Source organism: Sphaerodactylus townsendi, linkage group LG07, assembly GCF_021028975.2.
Source record: "Sphaerodactylus townsendi isolate TG3544 linkage group LG07, MPM_Stown_v2.3, whole genome shotgun sequence".
Lineage (NCBI taxonomy): Eukaryota > Metazoa > Chordata > Lepidosauria > Squamata > Sphaerodactylidae > Sphaerodactylus > Sphaerodactylus townsendi.
In genome coordinates this window covers 99398816-99416957 of record NC_059431.1, presented here as the reverse complement: position 1 = coordinate 99416957, position 18142 = coordinate 99398816, and the positions used below count along the sequence as shown (strand labels likewise).

Genomic DNA, 18142 nt, shown 5'->3' with positions numbered 1-18142 from the left:
CAATTCCCTGGAAGAAATGGCAGCTTCCAATGGTGGATTCTGTGGTATGAATTAAGTATGGTACATCTTGAGTGAAGCAGGCCTAAATTAGGGCAAATATTTTCCATTAGATTCTGTAAAAACAGCACTGTTCCAAAAATGGGAATAAAAGCCCTAGACCATCAGAGGCACCCTGATGGTTTAGTAGGGCTGTCCACTAGTCCAGCTTCTTGTAACACAGCGGCCAACCAGTTCCTCTGGAGTGCCAACAGAGTCACGCGATAGAAGTAAAAGTAAAAGCCTTTTCCTGACCTTGTATCCCAAGGCTGGTCTTTAGACATTTACTGCCCCAAGTGTGTTCTCTCCCTTTAGCCATTGTTCCTGGGAGCTATTGATGGACTCACTGACGATGAAACTAATTTCCTTTTGACTAGCAATCAATGCCACAATTTAATCACCTGCTTTGTAAAGAACTTCATTTATTGCCCACCAACTTCACTGACCCTCACCAGTTCTAGTTATTAATTGAGTGGGGGACACCAGTGGTGGTGTTCAAATAATTTAACAATAATTTACATCAGTGGTGGGATTACAACCAGTTCTCCAAACTAGAAAAAAATTAGTTACCAGCTCTACCGTACTGTGCGAATAGGCTGAATCCCGCCACTGGGGGAGACCTCTATCCATTGTCTCCTCTCCCTATATAATTTTATAAGCCTCTATCAGGTTCTCTATTATCACCGTCCTCAAACAGAAAAAAATATCTCTCAATGTAGAAAAGGCATTCCAAATCTTCAATTGTCTGATTTTAGATATGGTGAGAATTGCATACCATACTGGTCACCATTGCAGGCAAGATTGGGTTTTTTAAAATCCCTGCTAACTAAACCTTGACAAGTCCTGTGCATACATTATGGATGCTAATCAGTGCAACTATGACTTTATAAAGTATTTTTAGTGTCCTAAATGGCTATGCCTGATCACATTAGGCCTTCCTTGATTAGATCTGATTTTTTTTAAAAAAAAAATCCTACTCTACCTATCAACAGCTGGGAGTGGTTCTCATCCATTTTTTTGATTGTTTTTTGTTAATTTTTGTCTTGTACTCAATGGCTTTCCAAAGCAGCTCACATACTTTCTTCCACTATTCCCTCACAGCACCCCTGCGAGGTAGACTATAAAGCGTGAGGTCGACCTACTCTTTGAGCTTCTAGAACAGATCGGGAGATTTAGACGCAATTCTCGGCCTTCTGAAACAAAGAGTCTCGGAAAGGATGTGATCCTGATTAAGACGACACGGAACTTTAATTAACTTTTATTATTTTGTTATTAGGCTAGGAAATCTGCCTTTTGTTAAAGGTGGCTGCGGTGCCACCTTTGGGTGCTGTGACGAGGGGAGGGCGGGAAGGAAAAGGCGGGCGGCAGCTTCAGGGAGGGGGAGGAGCGCGGCGCTGACGACCCAGTTCCGGGGAATCTCCTCTCGCCGCCTTAGCCGCGCCCCCTAGCGGTCGCTTGGCCGGCCAGTCAGTCAGCCACTCGCTCGGTCGATTCGGCTCTGAGCAAGGGGGGGCTCCTTTGCCGGTTGAACTGCAGCCGCAGCGGCGAACCAGGCGCCCAGCACTCTCACTTGTCCGCCGCTGCCCGGCGGGCTCCCTCGGCGCCGCGCTCACAGCGCCTGAGCCCCCGCGCTTCTCCTTCCCTTCACGACGCAGCCGCCGCCGCCGCCATGGACATGAAGAAGCGGATCCACCTGGAGCTGCGGAACCGGACCCCGCCGGATGTAAGCGCGGATGGGAGAGCGGGAGATAGACACATAGGAGGGAGGGAAGCCCGAGGCAGCGAATTGGGTCTTCTTCATTGCGGGGGAAATTCCGAAGGGGGAGGGAGAGGACGGACACAACAAGGGGGCAGAGAAACGATTCGGGAGCAGTTGTGGATGGGGAGGGGTGGAAGAAAGCGCGGGGCTAGGGAAGCGAAGACAGCGCCAACGGCAGAGCCAGCGACCAACTGGCTGGCGACGGGCTCCTCGGCCGCCATGTTGTCCCCGCCGCTGCGTCTCCTCCAAGAGCGCGCGCTGTTTTGCCTGCGGAGGGACGGGCGGAGGCGTTTGGCGCTGCGCGCGCGCGCCCGGCGGTCCGCGTTCGATCGCTCCCCACCCGGCCCAGTGTCGCGGGCGAGCGCGTTCGGGGGCGTTCCCCCTCCCCCGCTCTCCCCTCGGAAGGCGAGGGAGAGCCGCCACCCTCGCCTCGTGAGCGCGCTTCTCGCGCCGCGTTCGCTCCCTTAAGCCGTTGCGGGCGCGCTCCGGAGGACCTTTCCCGCCTCCCTCTTTAAATAGGCGGCAGCTGCAGAGGGCCCGCGCGCGCGCACGCGCGTGTCAATTCCCCCCTGTACTCGCGTTCCCGCGAAAAGCGTCTCCCCCCCCCCCCATACAAAGTTAAGCTCTTTTAAAAATGCCCGAGGAAGGGGTTGCAAATGAATGTTTACAAAGCTCTCATTTGAAATTCGGGCTTAACTCTCGGCCCAAACGCTCAGCACGTTGTTATGGGCGCCGAAGCCTGCAATTCCTTGGGGGGGTTGGCAGCGAAAATAATAAACACCGGTCTTCTCGCACCGCAACAAGACTTAACAAGATTGTATTCCGGCATCACCTGTCATGGGCTAGAGATTTTACGGCTGAGGAATTTTCTGGCACCTGAAAGATGAGCAAGATATTTTGTTTGGTTTTGGCATGCATCTGACAAACTGGGCGAGTCCACGAAAGCTCACGCTGCAATCAAATCTTGTTAGTTTTCAAAGTGCCACCAAAACTCGTTTGTTTACGGTGAATGAGGACTTTCGCCGGCTTTTTAATCCTTCTGGCTTGGCCTATGCCTTTCACAACAAGGCTGACAGTGGGGAAAAAAAGAAAGAAAAAGCAGACAGCTTTTTCAAAAATGTTCATATTTTAGGTGATGCCTCAAACATGACAAGCGCACTCCGAAAATACAGTTTAGGGAGCAATTCTAAAGCTCAAGGTGTAGGTCGGTATTTTAGTGGCCACCATCACAGGTTTATTGGGAGAGGGAATCTATTTTGACTATTGGACTCCCTTTTTGGCATATCCGGTATGTTTGTTGCTCTATTCAACGCTGATCAGTTTCAGGTTCATTTCAAGGCCACTGGAAAGCATCTGACACCTTGCGTATAGTAGGTTCATATTTTGCTTGGGAGGAACTGCAGTACTTGGGAGGAACTACAAAGGACATTTGCTTGCCTATTCCTTCGTTTACAGATTAGGACTGATGTGTGTTGATGAGTGATGTGTGTTGATGAGTTGATGACTGATGTTCCAGTGCCCCTTTTAAGTGTCTTTAATAAGATGGAAAGGTTGTGGTTTCTAAGGACTACACTATGTGTTCAGGTGTTTAACAAGCTGGGTCTGGGTTTCAGGAAGTGGCATGTAAAAATACAGGAGAGCCTAAACATGCCCGGAACACCTCCTGCTAGTTCCCATGCAGAACCAGCGTTGGGGAAAGGAGTTATTTTCCTATTTTTGTGGCTGTCCATGCACAGCATACTCCACATGGAGCAGCAAAAAAATATATATGGAAAAATGCTCTCCTCCCAGCACTGTTTGTGTGATGGAAAATGGCTTGTGGGGGAGAGGTGGGACTCCTCCTTTTCTTCCTTTGTGGCAGTATTCCGAGCCAGTTTGGGCTCTCCTTTTTAAATTGTAAAAGCCACTCTGTACCTGGTCCCAGCTTGTTAAAACCCTGAACATGTAGTTTGGATCCAAACTGAAGAATGAAGCCGGAATGTCAGAAAAGAAGTATTTGATTGTGACTCTGACTCCGTTCTCTAGGAATAATTATGGTTTTTCACAGGACAGCATTGCGTATACATTAATTTCCATGTGACTGCTACCAGGTCAGCAGTAACAAATAGGGCAGCAGGAGACGCAGGACTGGATTCTACAGTTCCTTTCTAAGAAATGGGTCTTTCTCTGGTGGGGCAAGGCTTTCCACATAACAGAAGATAATGGTAGGATGCAGCAGATGTTCTCAACAAATGCACGTTGCTCAGTCCTGTTTTCAACAGATAATGCAACCTGGTTCACAACTACTGCTGCTATTAAGAGCAAAACCTGTTATCCTTTCTCATAGCTCCTTTCTTTGCCCTGGCAAAACAGTGTGCACATGGTGATGCTATACGGCTACCGCTAACATCCTTAAAGAACAGCAATATAATAACCAGCGAAAACATCAGGTTGAATGTTCAGTATTTTAAAAGGAGGGTTGAGGTGAAGCTTTTATCTCCTGGTCTCCATTTCAAGGTTGCAAACTGCAGAATTTGCCTTCTTGTATGCTGGCATAACCTATTCTGTCTTCTCCTCTGCCCTTTTTGAGGGTTTATGTCATTCCTGCGAACATTTAATTTGACCAGTTCTGATAAATTCAGGTTGCTCACTACTTTAGGACAATAGTGATAACACCTTGGGATGAAATAATAGCATGATTGAATTTAAAAAGTTGTGAAAAAATTTTTGCCATCAAGCTATGTGAATGTTCTTTTCAGAACATACAATTTACCCCAGAAGGGGAGAATTTTAAAAATTCCTTTAAGTGTGTTGTGCCTTTAATTATTTAGTAGCTTGAGAAAGAAATATCTATACACACAGAGAGATGTAAATTTATTGCACATTTGTGGAGGATTAGTATCAAAGAACAAGCTGTTTCCTGATAGTGCAGATCAGTTTTCTTTTGATCTTTTTAGAAGACACATTACCAGGCCTTGATAGGATTTTGCTGACATTTCAAACACCTACTGGACAACTGATTTAGAAGACTGAAACTGAGCTAATATGTTTTTGATGGGATTGTGCTAATTCTTTTCTGTAGTATTGGAGCGAAGTGCTATTAATAGTGATTTTGAGAAAATCAGGCTTGGGAGATGTTTCTGGGTCAAGCATGCAGGTAGATTTGCTTTGGTTACATTAAAATTACTTAACAGGGAGAAAGTAATATAAGATAAAGTGGCCTTTCCAGTATTTGCTACAGCAGATAGGAAGTCTATAAAGTGATGGACATATCTTGTTCAAGAAAACATTTAATGATAGATAAAATTAATTTTCCATATGATCATGGTAATTATAATAACCATATTTTTAAAAAATTAACTTTGTATAGTTTGAATTGGATAATCTGTGCAGTGGCCCCAAGATTCTTCTAAAAAGGGGAGATGGACTAAAATTTGAACTAAATATACTTAGTAAGAAGTTGTCAAAACTCTTATGTTCATCCCCAGCAATTACTTTAATTTTGTTTTACTTTTTACTGCATCATGTTTAGGGTGAGTTTACATAACCAGGGTTGGGATTTGATGGTTTTGTTTAATCATAAGGGTATGGAAATGTAGACTTTTAAAAATGAAGGAGCTCTCATAGTCGATCTATATTTCTTAGTGCTTCCCAAGCGATGGTGATAATTTGCTCTGGCTTCTTTGTGGAATTCTTCACTGCATACAAGTAATTAAGTTTAGTGTACTAGTACTCCGTTTACAGTTTGTGGAGAGCCACATTCACAATTATTATTCACCAGAAGAGCCGTATTTACTTGCTTGTCTGGCATGAAGTCTGCATCTCAGGGCGGGAACCACTTATCAGCCTCAAGTCCCACTAGGCAGGACCTTGCCTGCTTTTCTAAAATATAAGCCGGGTGCCATATTGAGAAGAGTGGTCAGAAGAGCCACACATGACTCCCAAGCCTCTGAGTCATCACTGTTTTAGTCTATTAGAATACACTGAAAAAGATAGAATGTGCCAGTAGTTTAGGAAACAGAAACTGCTACTTATACGGTCAGTATATTTTAAATTGTGCATTAATATTGGAGACAAGAAATGGGTCCTTCATACTAAAAAATGTAGGAAGACTGAAATGGTAATGGCTTTTGTATTAAACACACAAAAATGTTGAAATGTTAGATATTGACAATTCTTTTTGCTTGGAAATTGTATCAGAATCTGTGTAAGTTCTTGTGGGAACAGATACAAATAGTTTTTATTTCAGTCTGTAATTAAAATAGAACAGTTGGGTCATTTGCAGTATTAAAAGATGGCTGGCAGAGATTTAGATGATGTTTGGAAACATGTAGAAAGCCTGGTGGCGGCACTCTTATAAATAGAAAAGGCACGTTCTATTTTTCCCCAGTATATTCTAATGGACTAAAACAGTGACTTGGTGTACATTGATTGACATTGTTTTTATGTAGACAATCTGAACAAGACTTCTGAACACTGTTGCTGCCTACTTGATAGCAGCACCCCCTAGCTCTTCTAGCCAGAAGCACCAGAGTTATAAAAAAACATTGCTGTGGGCTGATTTCTTTCATTTCGGAAGTGGAAATGTTCCTGTTGCTAAGACTCAGTTAAGATTTCAGTCAGCACATGTCCTTGATTGTGTGGCACTGTTTTCATTATCATTTTAGAAATAGCATTCTTAACAAATTGTTTCATTTGTGCAGAGTTTGTTTTAGAGTTGTTTCGCATAGGACAGCCAGTGAACCAATCCTAGTAAATTGCATTTATTGGCTGTGACAGTTGCTGTAGGCAAAGAGCTTGCCCCACTGCAGACTTTTTCACAGGACTTGCTGCAGCTACTTGCCAGCTTGCCCCCCTCAGCTTTGATTGGCTGCTTCCTGCATTGTTGAGGTTCAACGTGGAAAACTATTGCGGCAGTTTCCTGTTCTTCCTCTGCCCTGTCCAGAGAAGCCGGGTGATAGTACAGAAGGTGACCTGTGATGGTCTGCCTGAGGGCTGTCCGGGTGACTGGAACCATTGTCAGAAATGCTGTTTGTTGCAGCAGGCTCAGTGGTTCTGATGTAAACCAGCCTTTTATGGCACTGAATCTTCTAAGCCAGTGGTGGCGAACCTTTGGCACTCCAGATGTTATGGACTACAATTCCCATCAGCCCCTGCCAGCATAGCCAATTGACCATGCTGGCAGGGGCTGATGGGAATTGTAGTCCATAACATCTGGAGTGCCAAAGGTTCGCCACCACGGTTCTAAGCATTTTGCCATCACTGATTCTACTTTAGTGTACATGAAGACGCACGCCGATATGCTGTACCTCCGTGCGGTATTCAGATTACACATTATTACTCAAAGCAAAACTCTAGTACAAGTGTAATACTACTTGAAGAATGGAGCTGATCAGTAGAATGGCAGTTTCTTGGGGTGGAGTGTTCTTGACATCCACAAGCAAGTTACTCAGTCTTTCTGTCTTTGTCTTCTACAGATTATGGAACAATTCGAAGTAGTCTTGCTGTTTTGTTCAAATTAAGATGGTGTGTGTCTAGTAGAATGGGGGTATTGTCTTTCTGTGGCACTCTCTATGGCCTGGTGATGTATTAATAGTAGCAGGGTCATTGAGATGACCAGGAAGTAGATAGTGGCATTCATTTTTAGGTTTTCTGTTGTGATTCCATGTTGTGGAAACGCCTTCCTGAAAATGCATTTTAGCCTTTCAAAAACTCGAAAAGCTAGAATTGTATGGTCCATCTTGGTGCTCAGGAAAAAGTGGCCTAGAAATAAATAAATATGTTTCGAGTTGAGTGATGAATTTGTGAGGGTTTTTCTTTTACTGGTATTTGAAATGTAGCTATTGGCTGTTCTGCTGCTAAGCCTATTGTAGTGGTTTTAATATCATAACAATCTATTGAGTCCTTTTTTAGTGAATTACTGGTTAGAGGTGTGTTAACTGCAGTATCCATCAGCTGTTTAGATTTGGGTCTTTCTGTCATCTGTATGAGAATTTGTTTGTACCTCTTGTACAGCTCTGTAGCATTTTATACTGGAAGGACAAGATGAAATTTGAGGCCATGACTGGCAGTCTGTGAGAAAGGAATGTCGGCAGTTTGCAAACTGTTGAGGAACCCGTACCGTTCAGCATATGTTCAAAGGGATCATTCAATCTAAAACACATTTTGTTCCTTGAAAAATCGTACATGTAAATGAACCTTCAATGCAAAAGGTTCAGAACAAATGAAGCTCGTTGTCTTTTTGACAAGTCAGAACCTCATCGTGGTTGCTGTTCCAGAACTCTGGTATTTTGTTTTCTCCAAAACTGAGTTTTCTGTGAGGTTGCTTTGTTTTATTTTTAAAATTCAGATTGGTTTTGGCTAGGGAATTTTTGTCATTAATATGTTGTTTGTGCTAGCCCTTTCTGAGTATAAATTATAATAAAGTATAGCAAGTGGCATATCTATATGTGCCCCGGTTTCGCTTTGCTAGGTGTCATTATCCCACCTGGTCGTTGCTGCTGTTTTTAAAGGGGTTCTGTTTATTTCTGTGTGTTCTTTCAGGTACAAGAGCTTGTTCTTGACAACTGCAGGTCAAATGAAGGCAAAATCGAGGGGCTGTCAGGAGAGTTTATCAACTTGGAATTCCTCAGCTTGATAAATGTGGGGCTGACCTCCGTGTTGAATCTCCCCAAGCTGCCCAAATTGAAAAAGGTAAGGGTTTTTTTTAATGCCAGTAAGCACCGGACTGAGTCTGTATCGCTGCATAGCCATATTAATGACCATTTCTACCCTGAGGTTAGTAAACAGTGAAATTGGAAGCTGGATTTCTCCTCTTGAGTAGTCCTGGTATAAGAGTCAAAATAAGAAGTTGCTGGAAACATGAACTGTACTGAGTTTTACCTTGTAGATAATTGAATAAAGTTGGGGTTATTTCTTATCTCAAATTAATAAAGGAGTAAAGTGCTTGGCAAGCCAGCATCCCCACCCCCACCCCCAAGTTTAGGTGCAAGGGAAATGGGCATCTCCAACCACATACGCATGCTGTGGGGTAAAGAAAGTGTTTAAAAAACAACAACCTACCGGTAGCTGCCTCACAAGATAGGATATTGTGGCAGTGTTGTGTATGCAAGATAAAAGATGGTGAGCTTGTTAAATAACCCCCATGCATGAAAGACTGGTGTGGCTGGCCATCAGCCTAGCTCAGAAACTAACGTCTGTTCTTGGAACTTGCTGTCCCTCCCATGGTTAGTAGCAAGAATTTGGATGTTGTTATTGGCAAAAGTAAGTCCATTTGCTTCGTGGAATGCAGTCATTGTTCTGCAGCTGTGCAAAGGATTGCTCATTAAAGCAGATCTGTGATTAACTTTCACATGTATTTCATAATAACGTAGTCAGCCAGTAGTTTTGATAACCCAAATTTATTTTAAACTGAGTGAGCTTTTTTTACCGGTACATTTTATTTAGAGCAAATAAAATATTTATAGAGAGAGAGAGAGAGAATGAGAGAATTTACATATTTGTTCTTAGAGATTGGTTACATTCCATGTTAAGAGTTAGGTTTTAATTGTTATTGGGCTGAATTTTATTGTATTATATATTGTTTGTATGTGAGTTTCCCTGAGCCCAGCCTTCAGCGGGGCAGGGTAGGATGTAAGCTCAAAATAAAAGCAAAGTGTCAAATTACCTACTTTCTCTCAAAACAGCCATTTTATACCATGCAGGGCATGTCTATATTTCAGACTGAAACTTTTAACAGTCTTTCTTTTTGATTCCTATAAGAGTTCACAGTTTTGGACACCAGGGCTCTGGAGCAGAAAAACATTTCAAGCTTCAGTTCCAAAATCATGATCCTTACGTTGGTAGAAAACGGATACAAATTTATTGTGGGGATCTAGGTCTGTAGTTAATGTATATGTTCCATTCTGTAAGAGACTCCCAATAAGGCAACTCCCTCTTACTGTAGTTTTTTCTGGGGACAGGATCTTTATGCTAACATTGCCTTATGTTTCTATGAGTGAAGTATTTGAACATTTTATGATGTCAATTATTTTTATTTTATGTTTTTCATCTTGATCAGGGCATGGTTACGGTTGTTTTTCATTTTGCAACCTTAAGACATGTTGAGCTTCTGTCTTCTGCTAGTGTGGCTTTATGTGTTAATTTTCCCCCTCCCCTTTCTATAGCTTGAACTCAGTGACAACAGAATCTCTGGAGGTCTTGATGTATTAGCCGAGAAGCTTCCTAACCTCACACATCTAAACCTCAGTGGAAACAAACTGAAGGATATCAGTACCTTGGAGCCACTGGTATGCTATTAATGTCTTTCCTAGCGGTGGAGCTTTTCATGGGACTTTGGAGGCAGGGATTTTCATGCAGAGGATAAGTTACATTCTCAAAGTAGGCCTATCATTTAATGGCATGTCAAACATTTGATGCTGTATGAACCCCATCCTTGGTGTTCAGAACTAAGCATACTGTATATACTCATGTATAAGTCGAATTTTTCAGCACATTTTTAATGCTGAAAAAGCTCCCCTCAACTTATATGCGGGTCATTAAAATTTTGTGTGTGTTTTTATTTTGCCGGCCAGCAGGGGGCGCAGTTTTCATGCTAGAGGCACCAGAATTTCAGGGTACCCTCAGAAGACTCTCTTGATGATACCAGCCAAGTTTGGTAAAGTTTGGTTCAGGAGGTCCAAAGTTATGGACCCCCAAAGGAGGTGCCCCCATTCCTTATTGTTTTCAATGGGAGCTATTAGTAGATGGGGCTACCCTTTTGAGGGTCCATAACTTTGGACCCTCTGACCCAAACTTCACCAAACCTGGCTGGTCTCATCAGGAGAGTCTCTTTATGATACCAGCCAGGTTTGGTGAAGTTTGGGTCAGGGGATCCAAAGTTATTGACCCCCAAAGGGGATGCCCAATCCCCTATTGTTTACAATGGAAGCTAATAGATTCTTCATTTCTGATAATATCCCTCTTAAAATCTAAGTTGGGTTACATTTGGACATACAGATGATGATGAGGAATCCAGTTTTGAAGGATTTTAACTCTTGTGTTTTAGCTTGGTTGCTGGTTGAGCTAAGGTTTTTGTACTTTTAAAGTTATTGTTGATACCATATTGTTCTTGTTGACCCTTTTTTCCACTTACAGAGCCAGTTTACTGTTTTTCTTTGAAATAAATATTCAAAAACATTTAGCCTACTGATGCCTCAATTGATGCTGCATTTCCCACCCTCAACTTATACACGAGTCAATAAGTTTTCCCAGTTTTTTGTGGTAAAATTAGGTGCCTCGACTTATATGCGGGTCGACTTATACACGAGTATATATGGTACTTTGCTGTTCCAGCTAATCTGGAGAACTGGGTTTTGTTCCCCACTCCTCCACATGACGAGTTCTCCTCAGACTGCTCATGGGGAACTCTGTCTTGCCATTACACTATATTGTACCACCCAAAGAACTTAGTGTGTATAAAGATGTATAATATTAATTCCCAGTTTCAAAGAATGGAGCACAGATTGCTGATTCAGCAAAGCTTCTGTTTTGTTTCCTGGTGAAGGATGGGACTTACACAAATGAAAAGTAATGTGTTATCAAGTCTAAGGATTGTAAAGAATCAAAGGATTGCCACTGATTTCTTGCCTCCAGAAGGATGATGGGAAAGTCTCCCAACATTCAAAATTATGCCCTCGGTTCCACATGGTAATGTTCATGGAAGTCTTAGGACAGTGCACTAATCATGCTATAATTCTGTCAAGTTTGAATAACTAAGAGTGTATTTCTAATTTAGAAAAAATTGGAATCTCTGAAGAGCCTTGATCTGTTCAATTGTGAGGTAACAAATCTGAACGATTACCGAGAGAGTGTCTTCAAGCTTCTCCCTCAGCTCACCTATCTGGATGGGTATGATCAAAAGGACAAAGAAGCTTCCGATTCAGATGGTGTTGATGAGGAAGACGAAGAAGGTGAGGAAAAGGCTTTTCAGTGCTATTCTATCTCATGTAAACTCAAAAAGGGTTAGCATTTAGCTTTGGGTTTTCAACCACCTGAAAATGGTACAGCAGAATGTTGGTCTATTGTTCAATCATGCAGAAGTTAGACCACCTAAAATTAAGGAGGGTCACTGTGTACTCCCATCTTTCTGGTATGTCGTCTGCATCCTCTCTCTAACAAAAATTGATGCTGAAACAGATTGTTGAGAAGGTGCATCCCAACTCACTGAAGGCAGGATGTTGAGTCCTGTTTTCATTAATGGGCATTTAGCGGATAAGAACATCTGCCTCTGAAGCTTATAGTGGACTATCAGCCGCTATAGAGGTAAAGTTATGTCAGCAATTGTGGGGGAGGGTGGGTTGTTAAAAAGTTTATTTTGTTCCAGCATCTTCAGGATTTTGCTAAGAAATCAACAAGCATGTGCAAAAGTATCCTGTCGATGACAGAATGCACAGAATAATTCTAGCATAGTTCTAGGAACACAACCTGTGCTAATAGTAAGCTTGTACACTAAGTCTGTTGTCTTGTTTGTGCATACTCATCCAATGCTTCATACATATTAAACAAAGGCCATTTGGGGGGTTGCAAACCTGTTTTGCAGTAGCTTGTATGCCAGCACTCTTTCCTGTCAAGTCACTGGTACCCCTCCTTCTCTTTAGTATTAGAACTAGTGTAAAATTGTGGCACTTCCGTTTGCTGGGTTGGAGCTGTGTTACCTCCAGTGGGCTTAAGGAGTAAAGGCCCTGTGTGTGGGAAATCTTTGTTGTGTCTTGCCTATTCGCAAGGCTGTATTCAGAGTAAACGATAGCTGAGATTGAGACACTGGGCATTGTTTTCCATCCTCATGTGTGCAGTGGGAATTACATTGAGACCTCAACAATGAACTGGTTAAAGTCAGCTCTGGTGGATATTGGCTTGTAGGGATAATCTTCAGTCTGTATCCATACTTTAGTTATTGATACACTTGTATTTTCCTGTATGTTTATGTAACAGAACCAAAATAACTAGATTTTAAGGAAAGCTGTGCAAATTTCATTTTTTTCTTAGAAGATGAAGATGAAGACGAAGACAGTGAGGAGGAAGAATTTGATGAGGATGAAGAAGGAGAAGATGAGGAAGATGAAATCTATGGACAGGTGGGCCATAAGCATTTTCTGCCTGCTACTCTTTTAATAGTGGAAGTTTTGGGCAAGGCCAGTTCCTGGTTTTGGAGGGCCCTGGGCAAGATAATTCTCCAGGGGTCCTCTTGTATCACTCCCCTTCTCCCATATTTGTTCTACGTTCCTTCTCTAGAGGCATGGGGGTGGGGAATGGCATCTGGGGCAATAGGCTGCTGGGGGGGGTGAAGGAGTACCTGGCGGCAGCCCAGCCAGGCTGCTCCTTCGGCCGGCAGAGGCTGAAGGAGCAGCCTGGTGGAATGGACCCAAGGGGAGGGGTGTGTGTGGGGGGGGTGATTCTCCGCCCCCCATGTGACCAGCTGGCATGCGCCCGGAGACATGTGACCCCACATGTCTCCGTGAGCCCTCTGCTCTTCTCTTGAGGAAATTAAATATTGTTGTTGTGCATATTTGGTGCTGGCTGGCCTTAAATAAGTATGCTCCACTCCCATCTAGGATGTCTGACCAGAAAATGAGCCATTGTAAGAACCTCTGGGGTAATCTCACTACTGGCCCCACTGTGGCCTAAAGGAGCATGAGAAAATTGCACCCTAGTGCCTGTGCTAGCTGGAAGTGGGAGGTTGTCTCTGTATCCTCTGTTATGGTGCAGTGTCCCGTTTCCCACTGGGGGGAGCTCTTGTGATGCAAATGGCTGGCACTGGCCCCACCCTTTCCGCTTCTGAATATGAGAGGGTTGTTGGTGGTCACTCCCAGGCTCAGATGGGCAGCATACAGGTAGCTTGTCAGGAGATGGCGGAGGGTGCTAATCCTTAATGCCAGTGTTAGCCTTCCTTCTTTTTGCCAGAGCTGAAATCAACACTGCCGTTCTAGTTTCTCTAGGTGAGCCATAACATCCAGGTTTCTATTTAAGTGTAATCCAGCAAGCTAGATGCCCAGCAAAATTGAGAATCTTCTCAGGGCTAAAGGTGCTAACCTGAGGCAAGGTACAGCTGTTTCAGTGGCAAACGTGCTCTCTGTTTCACCAGGCGGATTGGCCAAAACCGGCGTTCCGGAAGGGTCTTTCAGGACTTGGCCCGGACGGAGAGGAGGACGAAGAGGAAGATGATGATGAAGAAGGTGTGTGCCAACTTGATTAACAGTTCTGTATGGTTTTTTTCAAAGAAAGTATTGAGGGTGAGACTGCCAGCAGGATGATGTAAATTGGAGGGATTTAGTAGAATTTAGATATAGATATCCTAACCTTCCCCATAGGTTCTGGGCAGTAACAAAAGTAGCACCTGTCTAGCAAACTGAAATCACATCCCGTCCAGTCCTCCACCCACTGCTTGCTCAAAACCTTCAGCCAGGGGTTTCTTACTTTGCAGGGGAGCGAGCATGTTTCGTTATACTATTGGCCAGGCTTCGGTGTGCTTCGTCCCACCCCAGCAATCACCCATTGCGACACTGGACATAGTTCCTTAGGTTGCTAACTTTCAGCATTACCTTCTGAATACTGCTTGTTCCTCAATTCCTGAGATATATAAACACAGTTCCCTGGAGACCAACCAGTAGTCTTATGATCTGCAGAGCCCTTCCTGAGCCTATCAAAGCAAGCGTGATTGAAGAAGAAGGGTGCTGGCATATCTACCGAAAAATGCAGGAACCCAGGAAGCAGCTTGACAATAGCTGTGCTAGTCTTGCCTCTCAAGCCAAAAGAGAACTGGTATGGGCCACTTCCTAACATGTCCGCCTCCTATTTCTGGGGTAGCAACCTTTATCTTGTTCACCCAATACACTGCTGTAGGAGTCTCCTGACTAGAACGCCCTTTATGTAGCCTCTGATGTAGGGAATGACATAGTTGTGCTGAAGAGAGCAGTCTATTGTCTACTGGATTGGTATGCTGGCCCTCCCTCCCCCCTGGTGGAAGTGATGACGAGATTCCCTTCCTCTCCCCTGTGTTATTCAGATGAAGACGATAGCGGGAAAGGTGAAAAGAGAAAAAGAGAAGCAGACGATGAAGGGGATGAAGACGACGACTAAGGCCTCACGCGCCCTCAAAGGACTGTTCAGTATTGCTTGGGCCACCCCCTTGGATGATCTGTGACTTGAGGAGCACGTGAGGCACACCTGTAGTCGTCTAACAAGCCCCCCTCCCTGCCCCGAGTGCAGCACCTAAAGAGCCAAAGAGTCGGCCATTCCTCTGACATTCCACACCCCTCACAGCTGATCTCTCCAGGTGGTTACAGACCTAGCCCTTGTGGGCTAGCACCTTCATTTATCCTCTTGGGGTTCCCAGGCCTTCATCTCCCACTGTTGCCATAGCGAGAAGAGCAAGTGTGATGGGTCAGTCCTGGTTGTTGGGGGCTACGCACCACCCCACTGACTGTAGTCCCTTTTTACTTTTTGTGCGACGAGGCTTTGTAAATAGAGTCCTGATGTTTTGGGGACTGTTCTTCATGCTTTGCTTCCCCCCTGCCTCCCTTTTCCTTTTGTAAGACGTTGGATATTTTTTACATTAGGATGTTTTATGCAACAACAGAAAAGTATTTTTAAGAACTTGAATGAAATAAACGTTATTTGGTAAACTAGTCTTGTAAATCGGCTATATTCAAACTCTTTTATCTGGGGCTCTGTGGCCCCGCCCCAGAAGCCAGAATCTGGGCAGGGTGGTATATTTCTCTGCTTTGGAAATAAAAATTGTGCACCAATAAAAGCTGAATTCCTTGACGTATATAAATTATGCAGATCATACAGGTTCGCCTATTTTTTTAAGTTTGCATAATTCTTTGTTTGCTGGTGAGGGAGAGGAATAATGAGCGGGATAGACACACATGCACTGAGAAATCACACATACGCGCGCACACACACACGAAATCCTCCAAGCTTCCCCATGGCCTTTCAAGAAAACTAGAAAGTACAGTGCTCTGACAATGGGACATCCACTGTGGGCCTTTCCGTTCAAAGCAGTTAAAACGTTTATAGAACATTTTCAATACTGTCGCTTTCTGTGGGTTTTGTCCACTTTCTGCCTTTTAAAATGTTCTGCCAATGTTTTATCTCAGCAAAAATAAAAAATTTCAGTTAGTTTGCACAATGTTTTCAAGTTTCTGTTCAGCACCTTCAGTCATGACATCAGCCACAAAGGTTCCTTTTAAAAAAAATACGCATTCATGGTTTTGATGTTTCGAAGATCTGAACATTCAAAGACATGCCAATTTCTCTGTCATCTGATTATCAGTGTTGATGCCTTTTCTCCTTAGATTCTATTGGTCAGCACAGCGCAGGCACCGTTCCCCCTCAGCATTCTGTTACAGGAGCCATTTTAGCCACTGATCTCTGCTTTGGTTTGAGCACAGATCTTTGCAGTGCTTTTGGGATGGAGCTGGATGGTTTTGCTGTGTTGATCTCACTACAGCTTCTGCTTATTTTGAATGAGAGCCTTTAGATGTTTCTGAAGTTCTACACGATGCAGATCCGGCAAGCTATCGAGCGATAGGTCAGGTCCCAGGGCAGCAGTCAGGGCAGGGAGGGCTCTTCTTGCTGGCAACATCTGTCATTTCTCTTAAAAGGTGAGGCATAGTTGGTTTGCCCTGCCATGCTGTTCGGTCTCAAACCCTGAAGCAATAAACAGACTCTGTGTTGATCAGTAGCATTTATTGATCGGCATCAAAGTGCCCAGCTTGGCAAAACCAGTTCTAGGGAACCTGGCTTTTGCTACCCATTTTATTATAATGTTAATCCCCCTTCCCCTTTTCCCCAAGGAATGTGAGAAAGAGTTAGTTTGGAGCTGAAGCGCCCCAAGGTAGGCGATAGACAGACATAAAGCCATCTGGCATCCTACCCCCACAGGACAACGGAAACAATCCCGTTTCACATGAGACTGAAGCGTCAGGGGAAAGTCCTAGTTATCTACATGGCATGTGAAGCCATAAAGTAAAGATCAAGGAAAGAATGTCCTAGAATGGCAGTGATAACATAGCAGACTGGTTATATGCATCTTGTAGCAATTACATTGAGCTAGGAATGCATCTCAATCACTAGATACAATCCCCCTGACACATGCACTCCTGTCCCTCATTGCTGCTGGCTATAGCCCAAGAGTTGTGATCAGGAAAGAATTTAGCTCTGGATTTTTGGAATGACAAGCAGAAGCTGTATAACGTCAGCAGACCTTAACGGAGCTTGCGGCAGCCTTGTGGGGACATCTTCAGCGGCAAACTACCCCGACGCAGGAGCCAGTATCTGTGGAGAAGCATCTGGCCATCGTACTTTGGTACTTGGCCAATCCAAACACCTGTTGTGAGATTTGCAAACAGTTCAGGGTTGGACTGTCCACTATTGCTGAAATCATGGTGGAGGTTTGCTTGGCCATCGATGTGCAGCTGTGCAGCAAGACAATTTGTCTGGGTCCTGATGTGGCAAAGGTATGTTGATTGCTAAGTTTGTTGACACTTCTGTCTATTCTTATGTTAATTTTTGCCTTCAACTAATTTATGATTGCAGCCTTATGGCAATGTTTCAGTAACGTTTTCTGCCAACCTTATAGTATGTCATAAGGTTTATTCTGTATGCGATCATAATATGTATCAGAACTATGCGCCTACAACCATTTTTCATTGTGATAGAACTTGTCATAGTAAGTACATAAGAGACGACACCCATATTAGAGTTCATTTGTCATTATTTCGTGTTGCAATTAAAAAATATCCTTTTCTATATAATTTTCAGTTTCTTTCCGCTATTAAACATTTATTTTTGTGACATGCCATCTCCTTGGTCAGCTACATTAATAATATGTTTCTAGTGTGATGTTGGACTGACTTTTAACTCCAAGAACCGTGTCCTCTGTGTGAGAGACCAGTATGCTGGGGTGGGGAGGCTGAAATGTGATGCTGAAATTGCAAATATGACATTTATTTGTGGTACTATCAGTATTTTCCCTTTAATCTACCAGTGTTGACTGGTTTCAGCCACACTGTATGGGATCTCTAGATGGCTTTCACCTTCCAATCAGATATCCAGGAGAGAGGCCAAGGGAATACGCAAACCACAAAAAATTATCTGATAGCCAATACAGGCCACAATGGCTGCTTCATTGACACAGAGGTCAGGTACTCCAGAAAGAATCATGACAATTTTATCTTTGCTAATTCATGTCTGCAAAGTGATGGACAATAAATTATATGTTCTGAATTCTAACTCTAGAAGGGGTCACTGTTAACACCTACTATTCTGTCAGACGGTGCCTTTCCAATGCGTAGATGGCTTAGGAAGCCATACACAACATAACAG

At 43.5% G+C, this 18142-nt stretch overlaps 1 protein-coding gene across 2 annotated transcripts; it reads left to right on the top strand.

Annotated features, from left to right (window-relative positions):
- The first annotated feature begins 1462 nt into the window (after window positions 1-1462).
- Window positions 1463-15587, top strand: ANP32B (acidic nuclear phosphoprotein 32 family member B). 2 transcript variants are annotated; one of them, XM_048503465.1, is made up of 7 exons: window positions 1463-1759; window positions 8318-8467; window positions 9940-10062; window positions 11550-11724; window positions 12803-12888; window positions 13896-13986; window positions 14817-15587. In XM_048503465.1, the coding sequence occupies exons 1-7, from the start codon at window positions 1706-1708 to the stop codon at window positions 14888-14890; spliced, it is 753 nt and encodes a 250-aa protein (XP_048359422.1). In that variant the 5' UTR covers window positions 1463-1705; the 3' UTR covers window positions 14891-15587. The 2 variants fall into 2 exon arrangements, with proteins under 2 accessions (XP_048359422.1, XP_048359421.1); XM_048503464.1 differs by having other exon boundaries at window positions 1465-1759; window positions 12800-12888.
- The last annotated feature ends 2555 nt before the right edge of the window (window positions 15588-18142 follow it).

What these genes read in the sequence shown, in the direction of transcription:
- ANP32B (XM_048503464.1), top strand. Translation starts at nt 1,706, where the DNA reads ATGGACATGAAGAAGCGGATCCACCTGGAGCTGCGGAACCGGACCCCG. An exon ending in AGCTGCCCAAATTGAAAAAG is followed by an intron (nt 8,468 to 9,939) that starts GTAAGGGTTTTT and finishes CCCTTTCTATAG; the next exon opens with CTTGAACTCAGTGACAACAG. An exon ending in TGATGAGGAAGACGAAGAAG is followed by an intron (nt 11,725 to 12,799) that starts GTGAGGAAAAGG and finishes TTTTTTTCTTAG; the next exon opens with AAGATGAAGATGAAGACGAA.